The sequence below is a fragment of the Eptesicus fuscus genome, chromosome 7 (genome assembly GCF_027574615.1).
Source record: "Eptesicus fuscus isolate TK198812 chromosome 7, DD_ASM_mEF_20220401, whole genome shotgun sequence".
NCBI lineage: Eukaryota > Metazoa > Chordata > Mammalia > Chiroptera > Vespertilionidae > Eptesicus > Eptesicus fuscus.
The window spans coordinates 40,546,955-40,568,289 of record NC_072479.1 but is presented as its reverse complement, the minus strand read 5'-3'; the positions used below and the strand labels follow the sequence as shown (position 1 = coordinate 40,568,289).

Genomic DNA, 21,335 nt, shown 5'->3' with positions numbered 1-21,335 from the left:
TGCCATCCCCAGTCCATAATGTGCCATTAACTCCTCATGGATGAAAAAGTATTTGAATGTTATGCTTGAAATGGACTTACGGGGTCTAAATTCACCTGCATTCCTTTATTCTGTCACTACCCAGGTGGTGGTTTCACTTTTTGGCGTTTCCATGTGTCCTCACCCAGAAGCTAGGGGCAGGACACACCCCGCAGGCCCGAGCCGCCCCAGCCCCCTCTCGGTGGGTCTGCCCGAGCCCCCCCCGACCTGGGAGCCGCCTTTTAAAGGCTCAAGTGAACGCGGCGACGTCCTCGGGCGCCCACGGCGCCTGCGCGCGGAAGGGGAGCCGCCGGAGGTGGAGACGCGGCGGCCGCGGGCTGAGCTCCAGGCCCCAGGCGCTGGCGGGCTGGATCTGGGCTCCCGGGCGGCGCGGGCGGCCGCCGGACCGTGGCCGCTCTCCGTCTCGTCGGGCTGGCTGCCGGGACCTGTCCGGGTTCCAACTCCACTTCCGCCACTTGGTGGCACCGGACCCACTGCGTCGGCGCGTGGGCGGGCGGTGGGAGCGGAGCTCGCCATCCTCGCGACCGCTGATTGGCTGCTTCCGCTGTTCTTCCATCTTCCTGCCCGGGGCGTTCGGAGGTGCAGGGACTGAGGGTGCGGAGTGACCGCCGTCCGGGAGCCGGCCCCCTGAGAGCATGCGTTTGGTGTTGTCAGTGGATCGTTAACCCCTCCACCAGCAAGTTTCCAGGAAGAGTTGGCCTTTGTATTGCTGTTTTGATCGTTGGAAGATGTTGGCATTTATGTTCGCCTCCACACAAGGGTTTTGCTAGCATCTTAAATGATTATTTTTCTCAGAAATGCTATATATTTTCTTCCCCAGTTGCTCATATCTCTATTTTTCATGACAGATCTTGAGGACAGTATATGCAGAAAATATATAAAGATGATAACTAATATAGTTATATTGAGTCTGATCATTTGCATTTCTTTAGCTTTCTGGATTTTGTCTATGACTGCAAGCACCTATTATGGTAAGTATGAATGTCCCAAGTTCTTTTTTTAAATAAACTAATCGGTGGAATTTAAAATTGTACCATTGTGAAACCCAAAACTTCTATCCTCCAAATATAAGTTGGTTATGAATTGTGTTTACTTAACTTCCACAGCCTGGATTTAATTTCCCAGAAAGTATAAACAGTGCCTTTAACGTTCTGAACCCTTTAATAAATGCTGCTTGTGATAACATTACATCTATTTCAGAATATGTAATTATTACATCTATCTTGGTGAGAAATAACTAAAGCATAGTTTTTGTAAAGCACATAAAGTAATGCTTTTAATAAGAATATTCATAATGTAGTTTATCAGTTTTATTTGTCCTGTAAAAATAAAAATATATATAGTGTTTATATTTGGAGATTTAGAGGATTTGTTTGCTGTTTGGTCATTTCAAAAGAACAGTCCTTTTAAAATCTGGGGCCACTTTGCACAAATAGGAGGTACTCGGGACTCAAGTCTTTAAGGTTTTGCATCTGCATTAGAGCATAAGTTTGTATTTACACAAACTTCTTTGGTACTTCTATAAAAACAAAATACTGCCCTGGCCGGTTTGGCTCGGTGGATAGAGCGTAGGCATGCGGACTTAAAGGTCCCAGGTTCGATTCCTGTCAAGGGCATGTACCTTCGTTGTGGGCACATCCCCAGTAAGGGGTGTGCTGATTGATGTTTCTCTCTCATCGATGTTTCTAACTCTCTATCCCTCTCCCTTCCTCTCTGTAAAAAATCAATAAAATAAACTTAAAAAATAAAAACAAAATACTGTTCAGTTCAAGGAGAAAAGTGAGAAATAGAGTGAGAAACTCATAATGATTATATTGTGATTACCAGTTCAGAACTTAATCCTCTTTCAGAGACATGTTAATAATCGAATGGTGTTCTCCAGGGTACAGAAACACTCTGGGCTGGTCATCATAGGGACGAAAAGGGGCCACATGCTACCTGACTAGCTCAGGGAAGACCTGCATGGTGGCCTTAAAGTAACAACACAGGATGGTCTGAAATTAAAACTTAAAAAAAAAATTTTATATATATATATTATAAATATATATAAATATTATATATATATAATTGATTTCAGAAAGGAGAGAGAGACAGAAACATCATTGATGAGAGAGAATCATCGATTGGCTGCCTCCTGCACACCCCCCACCAGGAATGGAGCCCAAAACCCAGACATGTGCCCTGACCCGGGAATTGCACTGTGAATGCTCAGCCACTGAGCCACGCCTGCCGGGCTGAAATTAAAACTTTTTATACTAAATGCAGTTTGTGGTGGGTAGTCATGCCCTTGGCCAGCATCTTCCCTGATAAAGGTCAATCTTTACCTTAACTGAGCCTGTCTATTGTCTTTTTCCATCTACAATAACATTTGTTGGGATGTCAAAGTAATTTTCCTTTTTCCAGAACCCTCAAAGCACAGGCACCACTCTGCAGAGACCACAAATCCCTTATTGTTATTTAGTTAATTGTTGGCTAAACTATCCTGCACCCACCTAAGTAAAAAAACTATGTGTCTATCATTTTACTTTTTATCCAATCCCAGACGTTTCCCCACTTTGCTTTCTCCTGCCTCCCTAATCTATCACCAATGGATTTCTTGTAACCCACTTAACGTCTCCTCTTTCGATTGTAATGTATAAACTGCCATTCTCTGGAGCATAATCTCAATCCGTTGAGATTTTGTTTCCCGGAAATTGTCGACAATTGTGGCTCAAATAAACTCACTAAAATTCTTCACAGGTTTGAATATTTCATAGATTGACAATCAGAATGAGTCACAGTAGGGGATGAGGGGTTGGGGAGGAGAGATAAGAGAGGAGATTCTCCTTAGTAACTAGTATTAACTATGACGAACTCAATAGAATAAAACAGGATTTGTAAATTGAAGGTCCCCTGGAGCCAGGCACTTGATGTCAATGAGTGAAGCTGTCCCAGGTCTTTGTATATTAAACACAAGGGGATAGTTTTCTCTCTCAGAAATAGGATTTTCACGGGGCTTTGTTGTTGTTGTTGTTGAACATTTGACCTTCTTTGTCTTTCATTTTCCTATTTTTGACAGAAACATGGGCACAAGCAGTAGTTCACATGTTCCTTTACTGTGGTCACTCAGCCTTGGTGTTAGGGAGTCTGTCAGGAATGGTGGGCACTTCCAACGGGAAAACAGTGATTCATCTAAAAGAGGGGCTGGTGTGCTCAGTGGCTGAACAACCACCCATGAACCAAGATGTCCCCGGTTCGATTCCCAGTTAGGGCACATGCTCGGTAGCAAGCTCAATCCCCAGTAGCAGGCGTGCAGGAGGCAGACGATCTATGATTATTCTATTTCTCTATCTCCTTCCCTTCCTCTCTCTCTCAAATCAATAAAAAACATTTTTTTAAAAAAAATAAGAGAGGCAGCCTCTCAACTATAGTCAATTCTGCCACATGGCTCAGTTTCTAGTTTACAAGGCAGAAGCCAAGACTCTGGATTGGTATATGAAATCTAATCTTTAAATATTGACTCAAATTGTTTATTCTTTGTTTTTTAGTTTGTTTGTTTTTGGTACCTCATATTGTTTAAAAATGTTATGCTAGCCAAGCAAAACGTCTATGAGCTGCAATCTTTGGAAAAATCAGTTGCTAATCATTAAATCCTGAGATATGCAGCATGTGAGAATGTTACTTAAAAAATAAAAATCTCTGAAAGGCAGAGAGAGGAACAATTGGACAGTATTTTAATCTAGAATGTAGTTATCAATGTTTACAGCCAAGACTAACCTATGCAAGCTTCACACAATTTACACTCTACCTTTATAATTTTTCAGGTAACTTACAACCTATTTCTCCTTGGCGTTGGCTGTTTTCTGTTTTTGTTCCTGTTTTGATCGCATCAAATGGCTTTAAAAAGAAAAGTCTAGATCACAGTGGAGCTTTAGGAGGTATGTTTTGCTATTGAATGTTTAACCATATAGTAAGTGCATGCTTATGTAATTTAAACTCATGTTTTCTAAATTCTGAATATACAAGACTATAAATCATAATGTTACAGTTATACATTGCTCAGCATTCCTATTCTGTCAAGTTTTCAGATAATAACATACCCTTTTAGTGTAATGTACAAATTTAACTTGGTAATTTATAGCAAGTAAATTAATAGACTTTGGAGGACCTTGGTTACTCTGCTCCTTTAGTTGGATTAAACTATTAGTATCTGCTAGCAGAAACATTGGAGCATGCTCCTCAGGTATAAAATAAAGGAGCCATTGGAAAAAATAGCTAACAGACATTGATTTTTTTAAAAAATTTTTAAAATATATTTTTATTGATTTCAGAGAGGAAGGGAGAGAGAAAGATAGAAACATCAATGATGAGAGAGAATCATTGATCACCTGCCTCCTGCACACCCCCCACTGGAGACCGAGCCTGTAACCCAGGCATGTGCCCTCGACCAGAATCGAACCCGGGACCCTTCAGTCCCCAGGCCGACACTCTATCCATTGAGCCAAACCAGCCAGGGCTAAAGAATTTTTTAAATATATTTTTATTGATCTCAGAGAAGAAGGGAGAGAGAAAGAGAGAAACATCAATGATGACAGAGAATCATCGATTGGCTGCCTCCTGCATGCCCCCTACTGAGGATCGAGCCCGCAACCCAGGCATGTGCCCTTGACCGGAATAGAACCCAAGACCCTTCAGTCTGCAGGCCGACACTCTATCTACTGAGCCAAACCAACTAGGGTCATGTTGATATTTTTATATGATTTTTGTCTTACCATATAATCAATATGTATTTGGAATGGTTGTTATATTTATTTTGTAAATGTAATGTTATACATACCATGTATCAAGCACTCTTGTGAGCACTTTGGAAGTAGTACCCTGTTTATAGCAAATAATTTGAACACTATCTCCTTAAATATAATAATAGAGTTATGTTTTGCTAAAAATATCCTTTCTCGGGTATCTTTGCCTTGATTTTTATTTTTCTTGATTATAGCAAGAAGGGTTAAGTACTTCTTGAAGTTGTCTGCCTTTGATTTCCCTGTTGTATATTGACTTTCTCTTATTTTTCTGATCTCTACTTTTGTTTTTTGTTTTCTGCTACCATTTTCTTCTCTGCCTTCTCACCCTTGGGCCTCCATTCATCTCTACCTAGCTTACCGTACTTTCCGGCGTATAAGACGACTGGGCGTATAAGATTTTCCTGGGTTAAAAAGTCGTTTTATACGCCGGAAAATACGGTATATTGGACTATATTGATGGGATTAGATATAATGGATTAGATATATTGGACTACCGTATTTTCCGGCATATAAGACGATTTTTAACCCAGGAAAATCTTATACGCCCAGTCGTCTTATACACCGGAAAATACGGTAATTTAGAATTAGAAGATGAGTATTTGAATCTTAGCACTGCTATCTCTATGATCTTTGCCACCTTGCCTAACTCCACAGAGCCTCACTTTTCTTTATCTTTTGTGAACTAGGTCCTATGGACTTATTGGTAAGGCTCAAGCAAGATAATGTGTGGAACAACACATCTTTCAAAACTATACAAACATTCACCTTTAGTGATTTATTGTCTATTTCAACCATATTATAAAGTCCCTGAAGACAGAGTGATCTGATGCTTCTGTGTCCCATGCTTCTTTAAATAGTGTTACACACGTAATAGGTGCTTAGGAAACATGTAGATTGATTTTAAAACCTCTGCTCTTTTCCTAGTCATTTCATTCTATGGCATGTTGATATCTTTTTTGCTTGTATCTTTTTTCCCCCTTAAGGACAAAAAAATTGTAATGCTGATTTAAAGTATATCACAGTACTTGGGAATAGTGTTGTGGAGTATGACTACAAGTCACTTAAACTTTCAGTGTTGTAATTTTCACATCTGCAAAATAGGAGGGGATAATAGTACCTTGGGCACTGACTTACCATGAGGAGTTATCCATGTAAAATCTTTGGCATAATACCTGGCATGCATAATAATGTTTTACAAATGTAAGCTATTATTGTTTTTATTCCACTACTACTATTCATAGTCAAAGGAATTTTACTAAAGTTTATCATATTATGCCGTTACTGTACTTAGGACTGAGAAGAGTTCAGAACTTCCACAGGATCTGGGTGTTTAGGATCCTTATTGACATAGGAACATATAGCTCAATGTTGATAGAAGAATGAGAGGGGGATTGAGGCAATGCTTACAGTAAACACAAAAGTGGAGGGCTCTAGTCTCCTTGAGGAGTATTTCTAGAATGTGGAGTAAATCACATGAGAGGATATGTGGGAAAATGCTTGTAAACTGCAAAGTACTATGCAGGTATTTGCTCCAAAGAAATATTGTCTAGTCTAGTTATTCACTGTATTCCTTTGAACATGTCAGTGTGGACAATATGTCATCAGGCTTTTGACTAGAAAGTTTGAATTTAATTTCACTTGCCAAGACTAGTAGTCTTAATGGTTTACCATTTTTTTCATTCAATTGTTCAACAAATATTTAGTGAGGGTTCCCTATATGCCAGGCACTGTTCTGGGCACTTAGGATTTAGTAGTGAACAAAATGGGTAAAAAATCCACTGTCGGGGAGCTTACATTTGTAGTCAGGATAGACAGATGATAAATATGATGGGTTTTGGGCATTTAATCCCCTGAAGGAGATGCTGTAAGTGTACTGGAAGTGCTCAGAAAATGGGGGTGTTGTCAGGAAAGGCTGGTGATTGTCTCACAAGGATGATCTTAACCGCTTTTTTATTTTTATTTATATATATATATATATTTGTATATTTTTATTGATTTCAGAGAGGAAGGGAGAGGGAGAGAGAAACATCAGTTATGAGAGAATCATTGATCGGCTGTTTCCTGCACACCCCCTACTGGAGATCAAACCCGCAACACAGGCATGTGCCCTTGACCGGAATCAAGCCTGGAACCCTTCAGTCCGCAGGCTGACACTCTATCTACTGAGCCAAACCAGCTAGGGCCTTAACAGCTTTCTTTAAGATAGTTCAGGTCTGGTGTTCAGTCTTTCTGAAATGGAAACCTCATTCTATCAGGTACCCAGAGTTGATCAGAGCCTAGGAATCTGGTTTATGCTGCTCATTATTGCAAGGGACTGATACATGAGCCAGAATGCTACTTCATTCATCTGATAAAATATGGAACTACCAGACCAACTGGAATGTAAACATCACTGTTCAGGCAAGCCCTGTTGTTGTAGTCAGGTCATTTGAGAAGTCAAAAGATAATTAGAAGGTTGCTTGGGTAAGAACAGAGTCTGAGAAACAGTAATGCAAGTCCACAAATCAAAGGGTCGCCTTCCTTGTACAGTGCTCAACCAGTCTGCCAACCTCTGGTTCTTTAGGCCTTCATGTTGTTAAACAAAAAGCCTGCGAGGCCGAAAGCTTTTGTGAAAGGAAGGGGTTATTGAGTCATATGCTAGCCAGAAAAAAAGATCAGGTCCTGGGACATACAATCCAAAACACCAGCAGCAAAGCCAGATGGAGAGACAAGAATGTCTTTATCTTATCTTATGAAATAAGGCATTATGGACTTACTGTTGAGGAGAACTGATGGGGCTCTTTTAAAGATGTATGATGTTTTGAAAGAATTTACACTGGCTCTACAGAAGGAGGGGATGAAGCAGGGGCAATTCTAGGATAGGTGCACAGTCCTTAAGGAAGAAATATTTGTACTTTTGATTGGTTGTGGGCAACAGTCAGGAAAGTTCATTCATAAGCAGGATGCAGTGGCCTCTGGAGGTTGGCAATGTCTTTTTAGATAGCTTCTTGTAGTGCATTCAAAGCTCTAACATACATTCAGGAATGTGTGCAGTCTTTTGTTAGTTGGACCACAGCTATTAACTGGATAATTACCCTTATCTTTTTCTCCCACTCTGTAGCCCGCTGTAATTTAATTTAGAGCATCTCATAATTTTTCGATTGTTGATGTTCTTATTTTGGGCTAACCAGCCTTCTTTTGATTCCCATAATCTTTCTCTAGGTAAATTACATGTGATACAATTGATTATATTTGAGTTTATTAAATTATAAAATTTTGATAATGCCAAAGATTATACCTAAATCACCTTGGTTAGAATTTTGGGTGTAACTTCACTCCCACCCTAATTTGTAGACAGTTTGTAGACAGTTCTTACTTACCCAGATGGCATCTATTAGGTACATGTGCCCTCGACCAGAATCAAACCCAGGACCCAGGGCAGATCGGGCCGATTGGGGCTGGGCCGATCGGGGCCTGCTGGCCAGGGGAAGGGATGGGGAGGGACCGCAGGAGGTTGGCTGGCCAGGGGAGGGACCGCAGGAGGTTGGCCAGCTGGCCAGGGGGAAGGATCAGTTGAGGGGAAGGGACCGCAGGAGGTTGGCTGGCTGGCTGGGGGGAGGGACTGGCCAGGGGCAGGGACCATGGGAGGTTGGCTGGCTGCAGGAGGTTGGCTGTGGGAGGGACTGACCACCAGGGGCAGCTCCTACATTGAGCATCTGCCCCCTGGTAGTCAGTGCGCATCATAACAACTGGTCGACCGGTTGTTCCAGTCGTTCAGTCGTAATGGTTGCTTAGGCTTTTATATAGAGAGACTAGAGGCCCGGTGCAAAAAATTTGTGCACTCGGGAGGGGTCCCTCAGCCCGGCCTGTGCCCTCTTGCAGTCCAGGAACAGGCCTAAACCGGCAGTCAGACATCGTTAGCGCTGCCAAGGAGGCGGGAGAGGCTCCTGACACCACTGCTGTGCTCGCAGCCATCAGCCCAGCTTGTGGCTGAGCGGAGCTCCTGTGTTGAGCGTCTCCCCCCTGGTGTTCAGTGCACGTCATAACAACTGATTGTTCCCAGTTGGTCCACTGTTAGGGTCAATTTGCATATTACCCTTTTATTATATAGGATGAGAAATCCAAGCTTTAGGTTAGGTAACTTCTCCTAGTCATGTAGAGGCAAATGGAAGAGCTGAGATTTGTACTCCACACTATTCAACTGCAGAACTACAGCACTTTATTAGTATGTATTTCATACAGCATTAGCCTATTTCTTGCACTCTCAATTAAAATGTACTAAATTTAAGTAAAATGCCAATAATTGAGTATATCTGGGTAAATCAATCAATAAATGTCTCAGTTGCAGTACTTGAACCTTGAGCTAACCAATGAAAAGAGTTACTACAAAAATAGGACCCTGGTCTCCTATTCTATTATTTAATAAAATATAGTTTAATACTTATTTATTAAATAAATATTAACTTATTTGACACTTATTTAATCTTTTATTCCATTACTTATTATAATTTTGTTTAATGTGTTATTTAATAAAAATCTTCATATAGCAAAATTGGTTATATTTATCGTAAGAGTTACAGAGAACAGAATTGTCAGTCGTAGAGTTAGTCAGAAATGGAAAAGTTTGTAGTTAAAAAACATGCAGACCACCCCAATAAACTGAGTAGAAAGGAAAAAAAAAATACAAGCAGGGAGCCAGGACAGAGCTACACAATGTAATAGTGCCTTGGTGTGGTTATCACATTCTGGGAAGCTGGTATCAATCCCTAGGCTAAAACTTGGATTTTTGTCAGACCCACAAGTTTAGACTTGAAGCAGCCAAACTCGTGAGAGACCAATTTATAAAGCAGAATGTAAATTTCTTGGGTGCCACAGATATGCTTAATGGTAGATTAGCACATTCTCTCCCTAAAAGAAGGTTTGTGAAATTAGTATGAAAGTGTGCCTGAGAATTCAAAAGAGCATATAGAGAATGCTCCCTTTTGTGTAAGGAATAAGAAAAAATAACAAAACATGCATATATCTGCTTATTTTTATCAAAAGAAACACTTAATAATAAACTGGAAAAAAAGTGAAGTTGGTTACCTACAGAAAATGGAGAGAGAGCAAAATATAGAGGGAGGAGCAGAAGGGATTTGGGAGGAAGTGGCTTTTCTGAGTATACTTTTTTGTATAAGTTTGACTTTTGAAAGCGTGCCGGTGTTTTACAGATTTATGAAATTAAATCAGTAAAGATGGAGGGGGGAATCTAAAACTGAAAGCAAACTAAAACAGGTGAACACAGTTATATTTTAAAATAATATTATAAGCACACTGAAGAGAAAAAAAAAGAAAATGAATAACTTACTAACACAGTTTTTAACTATGTCTTGGTTAGGGGGAGGGGAAAATTGCAAACCAGTCCAAAATTATTTTTGGTAGGTTTGTTTTTGTCATAGTAGGGGTGAAGCAATTCTAAAACAGTTTTACTTGTAATAAAGGATTGTGCAAACGAGTGACATTGTCATTGTTTGAAGCCAGGTTTTTTACTAAGGAGAAAGAGGCATACAAATATGGAATGGGGAAAGCAATAGAGAGCCTGTAGAGATGGATTAGAAATAGAGTTATTGGTGTAATCTTGTGATTTCTAAAATATTTATGTGTATGAATATTTACATATATATGTGCGCATATATATGCATGCATATATGTATGTGCATGTGTGTATATTTGTGTATATATGTGTATGCCCTGCCCACAAAAAGCAAATATACCCCAGTAGCAACAAGCACAGTGTGAGCCTAGACCTTGACCTGTAATATCCATTCCCCACTAAACTGACCCAGAGCAGTTTATGAGAAATGGCTCCTTCCAGGGCTAGGGCAAAGTAGATTTGGGGTGAGCCTATAGTATCTTGTTATGTCAGAAAAAAAAAAAAAAGGAAATCCTTTAAAAAATATATGATGGGGTCATGTCACATGGGCACAGTAGTCTGATTTTGTCTGTAAGTATAACCAGCCCTGCCCTCTTTGGGTTACTATTTGCATAGAAAATCTTTGTAACCCCTTTTATTTTCCACCTATTTGTGTCATTGGATTTAAAGTGAGTCTCTAGTAGACTATATAGATTTATCATGTATTCTTATTCATTTTGCCAATCAAAAGATTGGAGTGTTTAATTTACATTTAAAGTAATTATCCATAAGGAGAGACTTCTGTCATTTTGCCATTTGTTTTCTATATGACTTTGTTCCTCTTTTCCTGCATTATGGTCTTTTTTGTGTTTAATTGTTTTTTAATATGTCTTTATTGATTTTTTAGAGAAAGAGGGAGGGAGAGCGAGAGAGAGTGAAATATTGATGAGAGAAACATCAATCAGCTGCATCCTGCACGTCCCTTACTGGGGATCAAGCCTGCAACCCGGGCCTATGCGAACCAGTGGCCTCTGGGTGCATGGGATGGCTGTCATCCAACTAAGCCACACTGGCGAGGGCTAATTATTTTTTTGTAGTGTAATGTTTTCATTCTTATTTCCTTTTGAGTATATTTTATAACTATTTTCTTTCTGGTTACCAAGAGAATTACATTTAACATCCTAAAGTTATAACATTGTACTTTGAATTTTTTGCCAGCATAACCTCATTTTAAGGCTCTGTCTTAATTTCTCCCTCATGTTTGGCTAGATATAGTATTCTTAGTTTATTTTTCTTTTCTCTTAGTACTGACTATAGTAGCCCAGTGCCTTCTGGCCTTCTGGCCTCCAAAGTTTCTGATCCCTTGTTTGTGACCAGTTGCTTACCTCTTATTGTTTTCAAGCTTCTCTCATTGTCTTTGGAAAGTTTGATTATAGTGTGTCTCAGTGTGGGTCTCTTTGAATTCATCTATTTGGAGTTTGTTGAGATTTTTGCATGTTTATATTCATCTCTTTCATCAAACCTGGGAAGTTTTAAGCCAATAGTTCTTCAAATAATTTCTCTGCCCCCTTCTCCCTTTCTCTTCTCCTTCTGGGATTTCCACATTTGGATGTTGGTCTACTTAATGGTGTCCCACAAATCCCTCAGGCTCCCTTCAGTTTTCTTCAGTCTATTATGTTTCTGTTCTTAAGATTCATTAATTTCCATTACCCTGTATTTGAGTTCACTAATTCTTTTTTTAAATCCTCACCTGAGGGTATGTTTTTTTTGTTGTTTGTTTGGTTTTTTTAAAATATATTTATTGATTTTTTACAGAGAGGAAGGGAGAGGGACAGAGAGCTAGAAACATCGATGAGAGAGAAACATCGACCAGCTGCCTCCTGCATACCCCCCACCGGGGATGTGCCCGCAACCAAGGTACATGCCCTTGACCGGAATCGAACCTGGGACCCTAAACCGGTTTCGGCTGAGGGTATGTTTTTATATTTATTTTTATTTGTTTGTTTGTTTGCTTTGTTAATCCTCACCCCAGGATACGCTTCCATTGACTTTTAGAGAGAGTGGAAGGAAGGGGGAGAGAAAGAGAGAAACACATCAATTAGTTGCCTCCCCCTTCCCCAGGGCCAGGGGATCGAGCCTGCAACCAAGGTATGTGCCCTTGACCGGAATCGAACCTGGGACCCTTCAGTCTGCGGGCCAATGCTCTATCTCCTTGGCAAAACCAGCTAGGGCTTATTGATTTTTAGAGAGAGAGGAAGGAGGGGGGAGAGAGAAACATTGATCAGTTGCCTCCTATAGGCACCCTGCCTGGAGATTGAACCCTGACTAGCAATTGAACCTGCAACCTTTTTGGTGTACAGAACAGCACCCAAACCAAATTAGCTACCTAGCCAGGGCATACTGATTCTTTTTTCTGCCTGATCAAATGTGCCCTTGAATCTCTAGTGCATTTTTTATTTCTATTATTGTACTTTTGAGTTCCAGTATTTCTTTTTGGGTTCTTTTTAGGTTTTCTATCTCTTTGTTTATATTTCCATATTGTTCATACATTGTTTTCTTGACTTTCACCACATCTATCTATATTCTTTTGAGCATCTTTAAGTGAGTTGTTTTGAAATCTTTGTTTAGTAGGCCCACCATCTGGCTTTCCTTAGTGAACTCTGTTCATTTATTTTCCCCCCATTTGAATAGGTCATATTTTCCTCTTTCTTTGTAGGCTGTGTGATATTTTTGTTGAAATTAAATAATGTGGTAACTCTGGAAATCAGAATCTCCTTTGTCCCCATGGTTTGCTATTTTTTTGTTTTTGTTTTGTTTTTGATTATTGTAGGTTGTCTCTGTGTCAAGGATCAGCCTGAGGTGTAAAACCTAAGGTCTTCTCAGTCCTTTTTGAGCCTACGCCTTTCCCACATACATGCAATTGCTTTTGAATGGCCTAGTCTTTAAAATGTCTGGCTCCCAAAAGGAGGAAAAACAGAAAAATGAAGGAGAGTTGGGGGCCAGCCATTTAAATCCCCTGGAAGTTGCCTCGGTGAAACAGGGAGGGGCTTGAAACAGTGTAGGGTAGCTGCCAGCCTCTGTGCCTGAAGCTCTGTGATCAGAAGTAGCTCTCAGTGATCAGAATACAAATCCTGATATTTAGGAAACAAGATCTTTATTGCCCACCTGGTTTCCACAAGCTGTGTACAAGTTGCTCCTGCAACTCCTGCACTGCCTGCTGACGGTGGTTGAAGGGAAGCTGCTACCTAGCTAAGAGCTGAAATTAACAGAAATTAACAGCAGCTTCCCCCAGACCTTCCACTAGAAGTTACAAGTCTTCAATAGACTAGAGTTCTAAAATAGTTCTATCAGACAGATTTTTCCAGTTCAGTTCTTGTCTGAGTGGGAGAACAGATTCCTGGTGCTTCCTACTCCTCCATCTTCCCAGAATCCTCACTAATTCATTTTTATAGGGTTAAATAGCCATTGTGATAATAGAAATGAGGGTGCTTAGCTACCTTGACACCAAACTTTACTCACTAGAACACTTGCAAATTTTGTAACTAAGGGCCTTTAAGGAATTTTGATGTGATTTAAAAAGCCAATTTTAATATATGCTTGTACTTTCCTTATAGAAATACCTATGGAGAGACTTTATAATTGTTTACTTAACCCACAGCAAGTCTCGAGCACGTTTCATTGATTTAGCAGTTGATGTCAGGGCCTCCTTCCATATTGCTGTGACGAGAGCACCTCTTTCCTTTTTTTCCTCCTCCGTGTCATGAAATGTAAGCTTCCTTTTTGCTTGTTTTCCTGATTGAACTATAGGTTTTAGAAGCTTTTCTTGAAATTGGACACTCATGGAAAAATGAAGAATATCCTCTTTCTTCTTTGTTTGCCCAAACAAGCAAAAAAAAGAAAAAAGAAAGAAAGAAAAAAAAAAAAAAGAGAAAGGTCTCAAAATCTAAATCTAAAATCACATTTACAGTATATATTCTATTTTTGGTTCTACAGGCATTCCAGAATTATTTTCATAGATTTAAGTAGGAAAACTTATTCAAGAAATGCTCTATCTTCTCACTTTGTGAGGCTCAACATGAGAGCATGTGAAACTTCTTGGAAAAGAATAAAAAGCTTATATTTTAAATTTTTTTCTTTATAAATTGGAAAACAAATCTCAGGCTATGGGAGGAAAATGTAAAAAATAGAAACCTGGAAGACTTGATAGTCTTACCTCCCTGAGAAAACCACAGTTAATTTGAAAATTCTTTGGACTAGCCATCCAAATATTATATACTAGAGGCCCGGTGCACGAAATTCATGCATGGGTGCGGTCCCTAGGCCTAGCCAGCAATCGAAACGTGAGCACTGGTGTGGAAGGGCAGGTCCCAGCTGACCTCTGGGCCCTGGGCAGCACCTGGGCCCCCAGACCCCCACGCACCCCCCTCCATCTGAGTCATGGCGCCCACATCCCCACATGGAGATGCGGTGAGCACGGCTGGATGCCGCGGGCAAGGGCGCAGCATGGGCCTCTGGGCCACCCAGCAGCACTGCACAGAAACCGGAGGGCAGTGTACTCTCTCCCAGCCGGCCTCGCAGATCAGCTCCTGCGCGAACCCACAGGGAGCCCCACCAGCCCCCGCGGTCCCAATGGCTGCAGCCTGGCTCACCCGGAAGAGGCCGTGCGGGTACGGGGCGAGATCCTCGGGGGCTCCTGGCACCTGAGTGTGGGGGCTTCCCCTGCACAAGAGCCCTGGCATCCTGGGTAGGGGGAGGGTAGCAGGGGGAATGAGAGCGAGCTCGGCAGACACCCCACATTCTCTACCGCACTCCCTGCCTCCAGGTAGCCAGCGAGAGGTCGCAGCCGCCCACCTGGGCACCGCGGGAAGTTGGTTACTACCCCCTGGTAGTCAGCGTATGTCATAGCGAGTGGTTGAACGACCACCTGAGGGAACAATTTGCATATTAGGCTTTTATTATATAGGAGGGTAATATATATAATGCATATTGTTTAATAATAAAATCATATTGTGTTCTGCAATTCCATTATAAAGTGTTTCTAAAATAACATTTTACATTTGCATAGCATAGTTTGTGTGAAAGGAGGTCAGAATATAGTAAGAAATACATCTCAATTTAACCAAACTGACATTTAGTTTACTGTTTGGTAATATCTTAATTGGTAAAAATGGATATGTATATTTCAGGTTATAATGTGAAAATAACCAGGGAAAAATCCATTCTTTTTTTCACAGTATTAATGTTTGGATTAAGTATAATTCTGTGTGTATATGTGTTTCTTTCAGGTCTGATAGTCGGATTTATCCTAACTATTGCCAATTTCAGCTTTTTTACCTCTTTGCTGATGTTTTTCCTTTCTTCTTCAAAACTCACTAAATGGAAGGGAGAATTAAAGAAGCGTCTAGATTCAGAATATAAAGAAGGTAATATGAGTTATATTTGACATTATTTAATATGTTTTTATTTTTAATTGATTTCAGAGAGAGAAAGGGAGAGGGAGAGAGGAATGAGATACATCAGTGATAGGAATCATCAATCGGGTGCCTCTTGCATGCCTCCCACTGGGGATTGAGCATGAAACTTGGGCATGGGCCCTGACCCGGGAATCTAACCGTGACCTCCTCGTTCATGGGTTGATGCTCAACCTCTGAGCTACACCAGTCGGACAACGTTTGATGTTATTTCAAAGAGTAACTTTGTTTCATCCTAACATACAAGCTTTTAATCAAAACATGTTTAGACTGTTGAAATAGATAAATGTTATATGAGAATTAAAGTAGTAGCCTGATTTAATTTATCATTACTTCACCACAATAACAAGTAAGAGCAAAATTTTATTTTTTTATTTTTTTTTAAATTTCTTTATTGATTAAGGTGTCACATATTTGTCTTCATCCCCCCATTCCCATCCCCCACCCCTCCCCACGGATGCCCCCACCCCCCTGTTGTCCTTAACCATTGGTTAGACTCGTATGCATGCACACAAGTCCTTTGATTGATCTCTCCCCCCTACCCCACCCTCCCCTACCCTCCCTCTGAGGCCCGACAGTCGGATCGATGCCTCCTTGTTTCTGGGTCTGTTCTTGTTCATCAGTCTATGTTGTTCATCAAAGAGCAAAATTTTAGAAGCACTAAAGTCTTTCATTATTCTGAAACAATATAGAATGTGGGCAAAGGTACCATCCCACTTTTAGCCACTTAAAAAATTTTAGTCATTTTTCTTTTCTTAAATGTTAAAATATTTAAGTTCCTAAATCAGCGTAATTTTCCTCCTGAGAAGAAAACATTTCTTGTCCTTTTTCCTCCTTTTTTGCTGCTAGGCGGGCAGAGGAATTGGATTCAGGTGTTCTGTAACGGAGCTGTACCCACAGAGCTGGCCCTGCTGTACATGATAGAAAATGGCCCCGGGGAAATCCCAATAGACTTTTCCAAGCAGCACACTGCTTCCTGGATGTGTTTGTCTCTCTTGGCAGCACTGGCCTGCTCGGCTGGTGACACTTGGGCTTCAGAAATTGGCCCTGTTCTGAGTAAAAGCCCACCAAGGCTGATAACAACGTGGGAGAGGGTTCCAGTTGGTGAGTATTTCAGTTTCTTAAAAAAAATGAACAAAAGAAAAACTTTGATTTATTGTGTTTCTTAGTTAAGAGTCTTTGAGTAATTGTTAGTCTCCTTGATTGGAAAATTGCTGTAGTCTTAAAATGTAGAAAAAGTTAGCGAGCCCTAGATAAAACAGTACAGAAACACAGAGATTGATTCACAGACATACCAGTGAGAAAGGAAAAGGGGGAGGACAATAAAGTATTTCTTGAGCGTCTAGTATGTGGTTAGTGCTTTCACATGTATCTCCGTTTCCCATTACTATTGCCAACTACTACAACTTCTTTGTCATCTTTGTCATTGCCTCATCCTCCCCTTCTTCTTCGTCCCTTGTCTTATTTTCCTCCTTTTCTAACTCCTCCTTTTCTTTTTCCTGCTCCTTCTCGCCTCCTTTTCTTCTTTTCCTTCATCATTATCATCATGAACAGCTAACATATTTGAGTAACTACTATATGCAAGGCATTGATCTACATGAATTACCATTAACTACTCTTAATAACATACGAGTTGGTTCTTTGATGATTTCTATCTTACAAACAAGGAAATTAAGGAATAGAGAAGTCAGGTACCTTCACTGCAGTCACAGTCACAGCTGAACTAAGACTGAAACCAGGCAGTCTAGCTCCACTGAACCATTCTACTTCACTGCTTCGAGTGTCAACAGTTATTGAGGAGAAAAGACTGCTTCCTAAGTAGGCTATGGTCTCATGATCTTTGGATTAAATCAGAGAACCCTTTCTTTAAATTAGTCTTGAGGGGATAGGCACCAAAATGTTCTGCTTTCCTTGCCTCTATTGTTTGCTGATTGTTAACAAGATGATTTTATCCATGTTTCTTCTTCAGGAACCAATGGAGGGGTTACGATAGTGGGCCTTGTTTCCAGTCTCCTTGGTGGTACCTTTGTGGGCATTGCCTACTTCCTCACACAATTGGTTTTTGTTAATGATTTGGACATTTCTGCTCCCCAATGGCCAATTATTGCATTTGGGGGTCTGGCTGGATTACTAGGATCAATTATGGACTCATACTTAGGAGCTACAATGCAATTTACAGGTAAGAACATTACTTACTATTGCAACTTACTGGTGTGTTAAAGAAATGGGAAAGAAATATGGAAAATAAAAGGATATGACAATAAAAACAACCCTAAAGACACCAGGAGTTGAGAGACCATGAGTGATAAGGCAAAGTCTATTCTATGATTTTGATTTTCTTACTCTTTTTTGTTAAGCTCATTGAAAGAGAATTAGTCCTGCAGAACAAGGAGTAGAAGCTGTGTGGGGAGGATATGACAGTGCAGGAAACAGATGGTTTTGCTAATGGGATTTCACTTCATCCCAGGAAAGCAGAACGGGTTTGGGGATCAAATCATGTTAATGCCCTGTCCTTCCACTTGTTTTCCAAGTCCATTTGAGAGACAATCATTGTATTAATCTAACTATACACATGTGACTTTTTCTACTGTGACATCATGCTTGCTTTCCTCCCTACTGAGTTTTTAGCCCCACTAAAGATACAAGGGAGAGGCAGTTTTCCCAAAAGGTTTCTGTGCTTTGTCCTGACGCTCTTCCGTCATGTCAGTGTACTGACATATTTTGTTAGGAGTATATTTACTCTACATACTAGTCAACTACATTTTCTCCTTTGATTCATATAATTAAGAGGCTGGGAGTCTAGAGAAAGTTTCCCTGAGTACTGTCCTCCCAATTCTCATGCTCCAATATAATCTGCTTGCCCTTGCGCTCCCCTCACAACCAATCAAAATGTTTGTGCTCTCAGTTTTTTTAGTCTCATCTCAATGCTAAGGAAGAATCAGTCTGATTTTAATTCACATCGAGGGCTCAATAATTGTACTCACACATGCACACACACAACTTTTTTAAAGAGTTTTATTCTAAACTGGGCTCTAACTAGACAAGTTTCTGATCGTATTGAGTGGGTTGAAAAACAATTGTGGGCTGTGGACAGGTTAATCCATTCATTAAGTCTTGGTGTGCTTCCTTTGTGCTGGCACCATGCTGGGTCCTGGGCATCCATTGCAGAGGCTGCTGACATGATCTCTACTCTCGGGGGTCTTATAGGCTGGTCTTGGAGGGGAACCACTGGGAAGGCAGGCCCAGTCTGCCAGTTTCATGTTATTTCTGCTTTTCATGTTCTCTTTTCTACTTCTGAATGAACTCCAGCAATGTTGAGAAAACAGTATTGAGGGGTACTGAAACCCATTTATTCAAAGAGGCCTTTTGTAATGAAGGGTTCCATCTCTTCTCACCGTATAGATTATCCACTAAAGTCATTTTATAAGTGACTGCTAATCTCTCAAAGATTATTTCCTTTGGAGGAAAAAGGGTGTTTTTTATCAAGTCATTTGGATTTTGGACCTCACGTGGCCTCTTTTCCACTCTAGGTTTGGATGAAAACACTGGCATGGTGGTCAACAGCCCAACGAATGAGGCGAAGCACATAGCAGGGAAACCAATTCTTGATAACAATGCGGTGAATCTGTTTTCTTCTGTCCTTATTGCGCTCCTGCTCCCAACAGCTGCTTGGGGTTTCTGGCCCAGGTTGTGAACTTTATCTCATTTACGAAGGTTGAAACTGTGGTAAATTCAGCTAAATTTGCAATCCCAAGTTTCATCCTAAGAAGAATAATTGTAATGGCAAAGGGGAAATGCCAGCACCTCTCGTATCCCATTGTGATGCAATTCTACATTTTTCCTCTCATCAGTTAACATGTTCCAGTGAAAGACAAGAGTACATAGAACTTACCATTTTTTTCTTCTGCTGAATGGAGCTTCTTGAGCAATGAAACCACAATGCCCCTGTATACGGGCATATATTGATCTGTTGAACTGAAAGTTTCTACATGGTAGGTATAAATTTTGTTTTGTTTGATTAAACTAGTGTGGGGGCTAAAAGTCATACAATTTAAAAATGGTTCTCAGCTGTGCCAGAGAAATGCCACTGTGCCAATTGCCCAAATTTTATATCCATTTTATGTGGTTTAAACTGATGTGCGTGGAAGTCTGAATAAGTGTAGTATCCTGGACTTCTTCCATTACTTGCCATTTACAATTGTGAAAGGTGTGTAGTTTGATTCCTAGGCTGTGAGGCCTATTCCACATTTGTTCTTCCTTCCTCGGGGTTAGTAATGACAATAAAATAAATGTCTTTTTCATATGACCATTAAAATGCATGAAAAAAATATTTTTAAATAAAAGCAAGAGAAAGCTGCCCTGTATCTAAAAAATATGCACCTTACTATACATCTTAAATTTAATATTTTTAATGTATTTTCTAGCTGTCTTTCAAATGTGTATAGGAATCTGCTTTACATTTGCATACCAAACAATTAAGAGTCACTGGAAAATTATTAGGTAATCTAGAATTTACTGGAAGATGGATGCTATGATTTCCTGTGATATACCTTTTAAGTTGTGCTCACCTTTACATTATAGTCTCAACAAAAGAGAATTCTACTTTTCAATTTTGTTCCTTACTATGATTAACTGTGTTCTAAAGGATTTTGATATGGTGTGGATTATTTTGCCAAAAGTACTTTAAAATATTTCTCATGTGATTTCCATACCTTTCTTTCCCTGAGGAGAAAAGACTGTTTTCTCAATAGGCTATCTCATTGAGAAAAAACTGCACTTAGCCACCAAATCCCTGGTGAATTGTACGTACTTTAAAGATGTAAACACAATTATGCAGCTTAACTATTCAGTTTCCTAATGGAGTAACTCCAGAAGGTCCTGAACATTTTAAAAACATATGGGTCTTTAATATATGTTTATTAAGTTAAGTTGTTTGACTCTAAACATGTTTCTTTAAGTCATTGAAAGTTGATAATCAGAACATATTTCTGGAGGAAAATAAAAAACTAGTTTGGCTACCTGAATATTTGAGGACTGTGATGATTCCAACATTTCTTAATACATGTGATGCAATATTAATGGTTTTGGAACTAATGAGTCAGAAAATTATTGTTAGGCCATCTTGGCAGGGCAAGTCTCCTGAAATAATTCTACCTGCCAAGACTAGCTAGCTATGTTCTCTTTCATTTATCATAACTTGCCCTTTCAAAATTTATTTTCTACATGTGATGACAACTCTTTTTTATGTTTGGATTTTTACAAATAAAATTTATTACTTAAGTAATATACTGAATTTACTTTTTAAATAATTAGAATATTAAAGATAAAGTTAAAATATCTTTTGCCTCCACTTTCCCCTCAACAAACCTCGCTCCCTCTCCCACCTTCTCAAAGAACTTTGAATCGTTTCTACATAGTAATTGTTTGGGGTATATTTTCTTTTTAATCAATGAAATTTTATTACTGTCATTTTGCAGTTTCAATTTGGATGCTTACGTCCAAGAAAAAAAATTTTTTAAAAGAATAGAGCCCGGGATTGTTTGGCTCAGTGAATAGAGCATCAGCCCGTGACTGAAGAGTCCCGGGTTCAATTCCGATCAAGGGCAAGAACCTCAGTTGCAGGCTTGATCCCCGGTCCTGGTCCGGGCCTGTATGGGAGGCAACCAATCAATA

At 40.0% G+C, this 21,335-nt stretch overlaps 1 protein-coding gene across 1 annotated transcript; it reads left to right on the top strand.

Moving 5' to 3' along the window:
* The first annotated feature begins 338 nt into the window (after nt 1-338).
* TMEM19 (transmembrane protein 19) lies at nt 339-20,909 on the top strand. The gene is made up of 6 exons (XM_008155546.3): nt 339-1,010; nt 3,843-3,956; nt 15,477-15,614; nt 16,512-16,766; nt 17,632-17,841; nt 19,193-20,909. Exons 1-6 carry the CDS (start codon nt 818-820, stop codon nt 19,354-19,356), a joined length of 1,074 nt encoding a protein of 357 aa, XP_008153768.2. The 5' UTR covers nt 339-817; the 3' UTR covers nt 19,357-20,909.
* Nucleotides 20,910-21,335: the final 426 nt, after the last annotated feature.

Excerpts from the sequence above, each read along its gene's own strand:
- TMEM19 (XM_008155546.3), top strand. The coding sequence starts at position 818 with ATGATTATTTTTCTCAGAAATGCTATATATTTTCTTCCCCAGTTGCTC. Across the intron at positions 1,011-3,842 it reads GACTGCAAGCACCTATTATG|GTAACTTACAACCTATTTCT; the intron begins GTAAGTATGAAT and ends ATAATTTTTCAG. Across the intron at positions 16,767-17,631 it reads GTGGGAGAGGGTTCCAGTTG|GAACCAATGGAGGGGTTACG; the intron begins GTGAGTATTTCA and ends TTTCTTCTTCAG.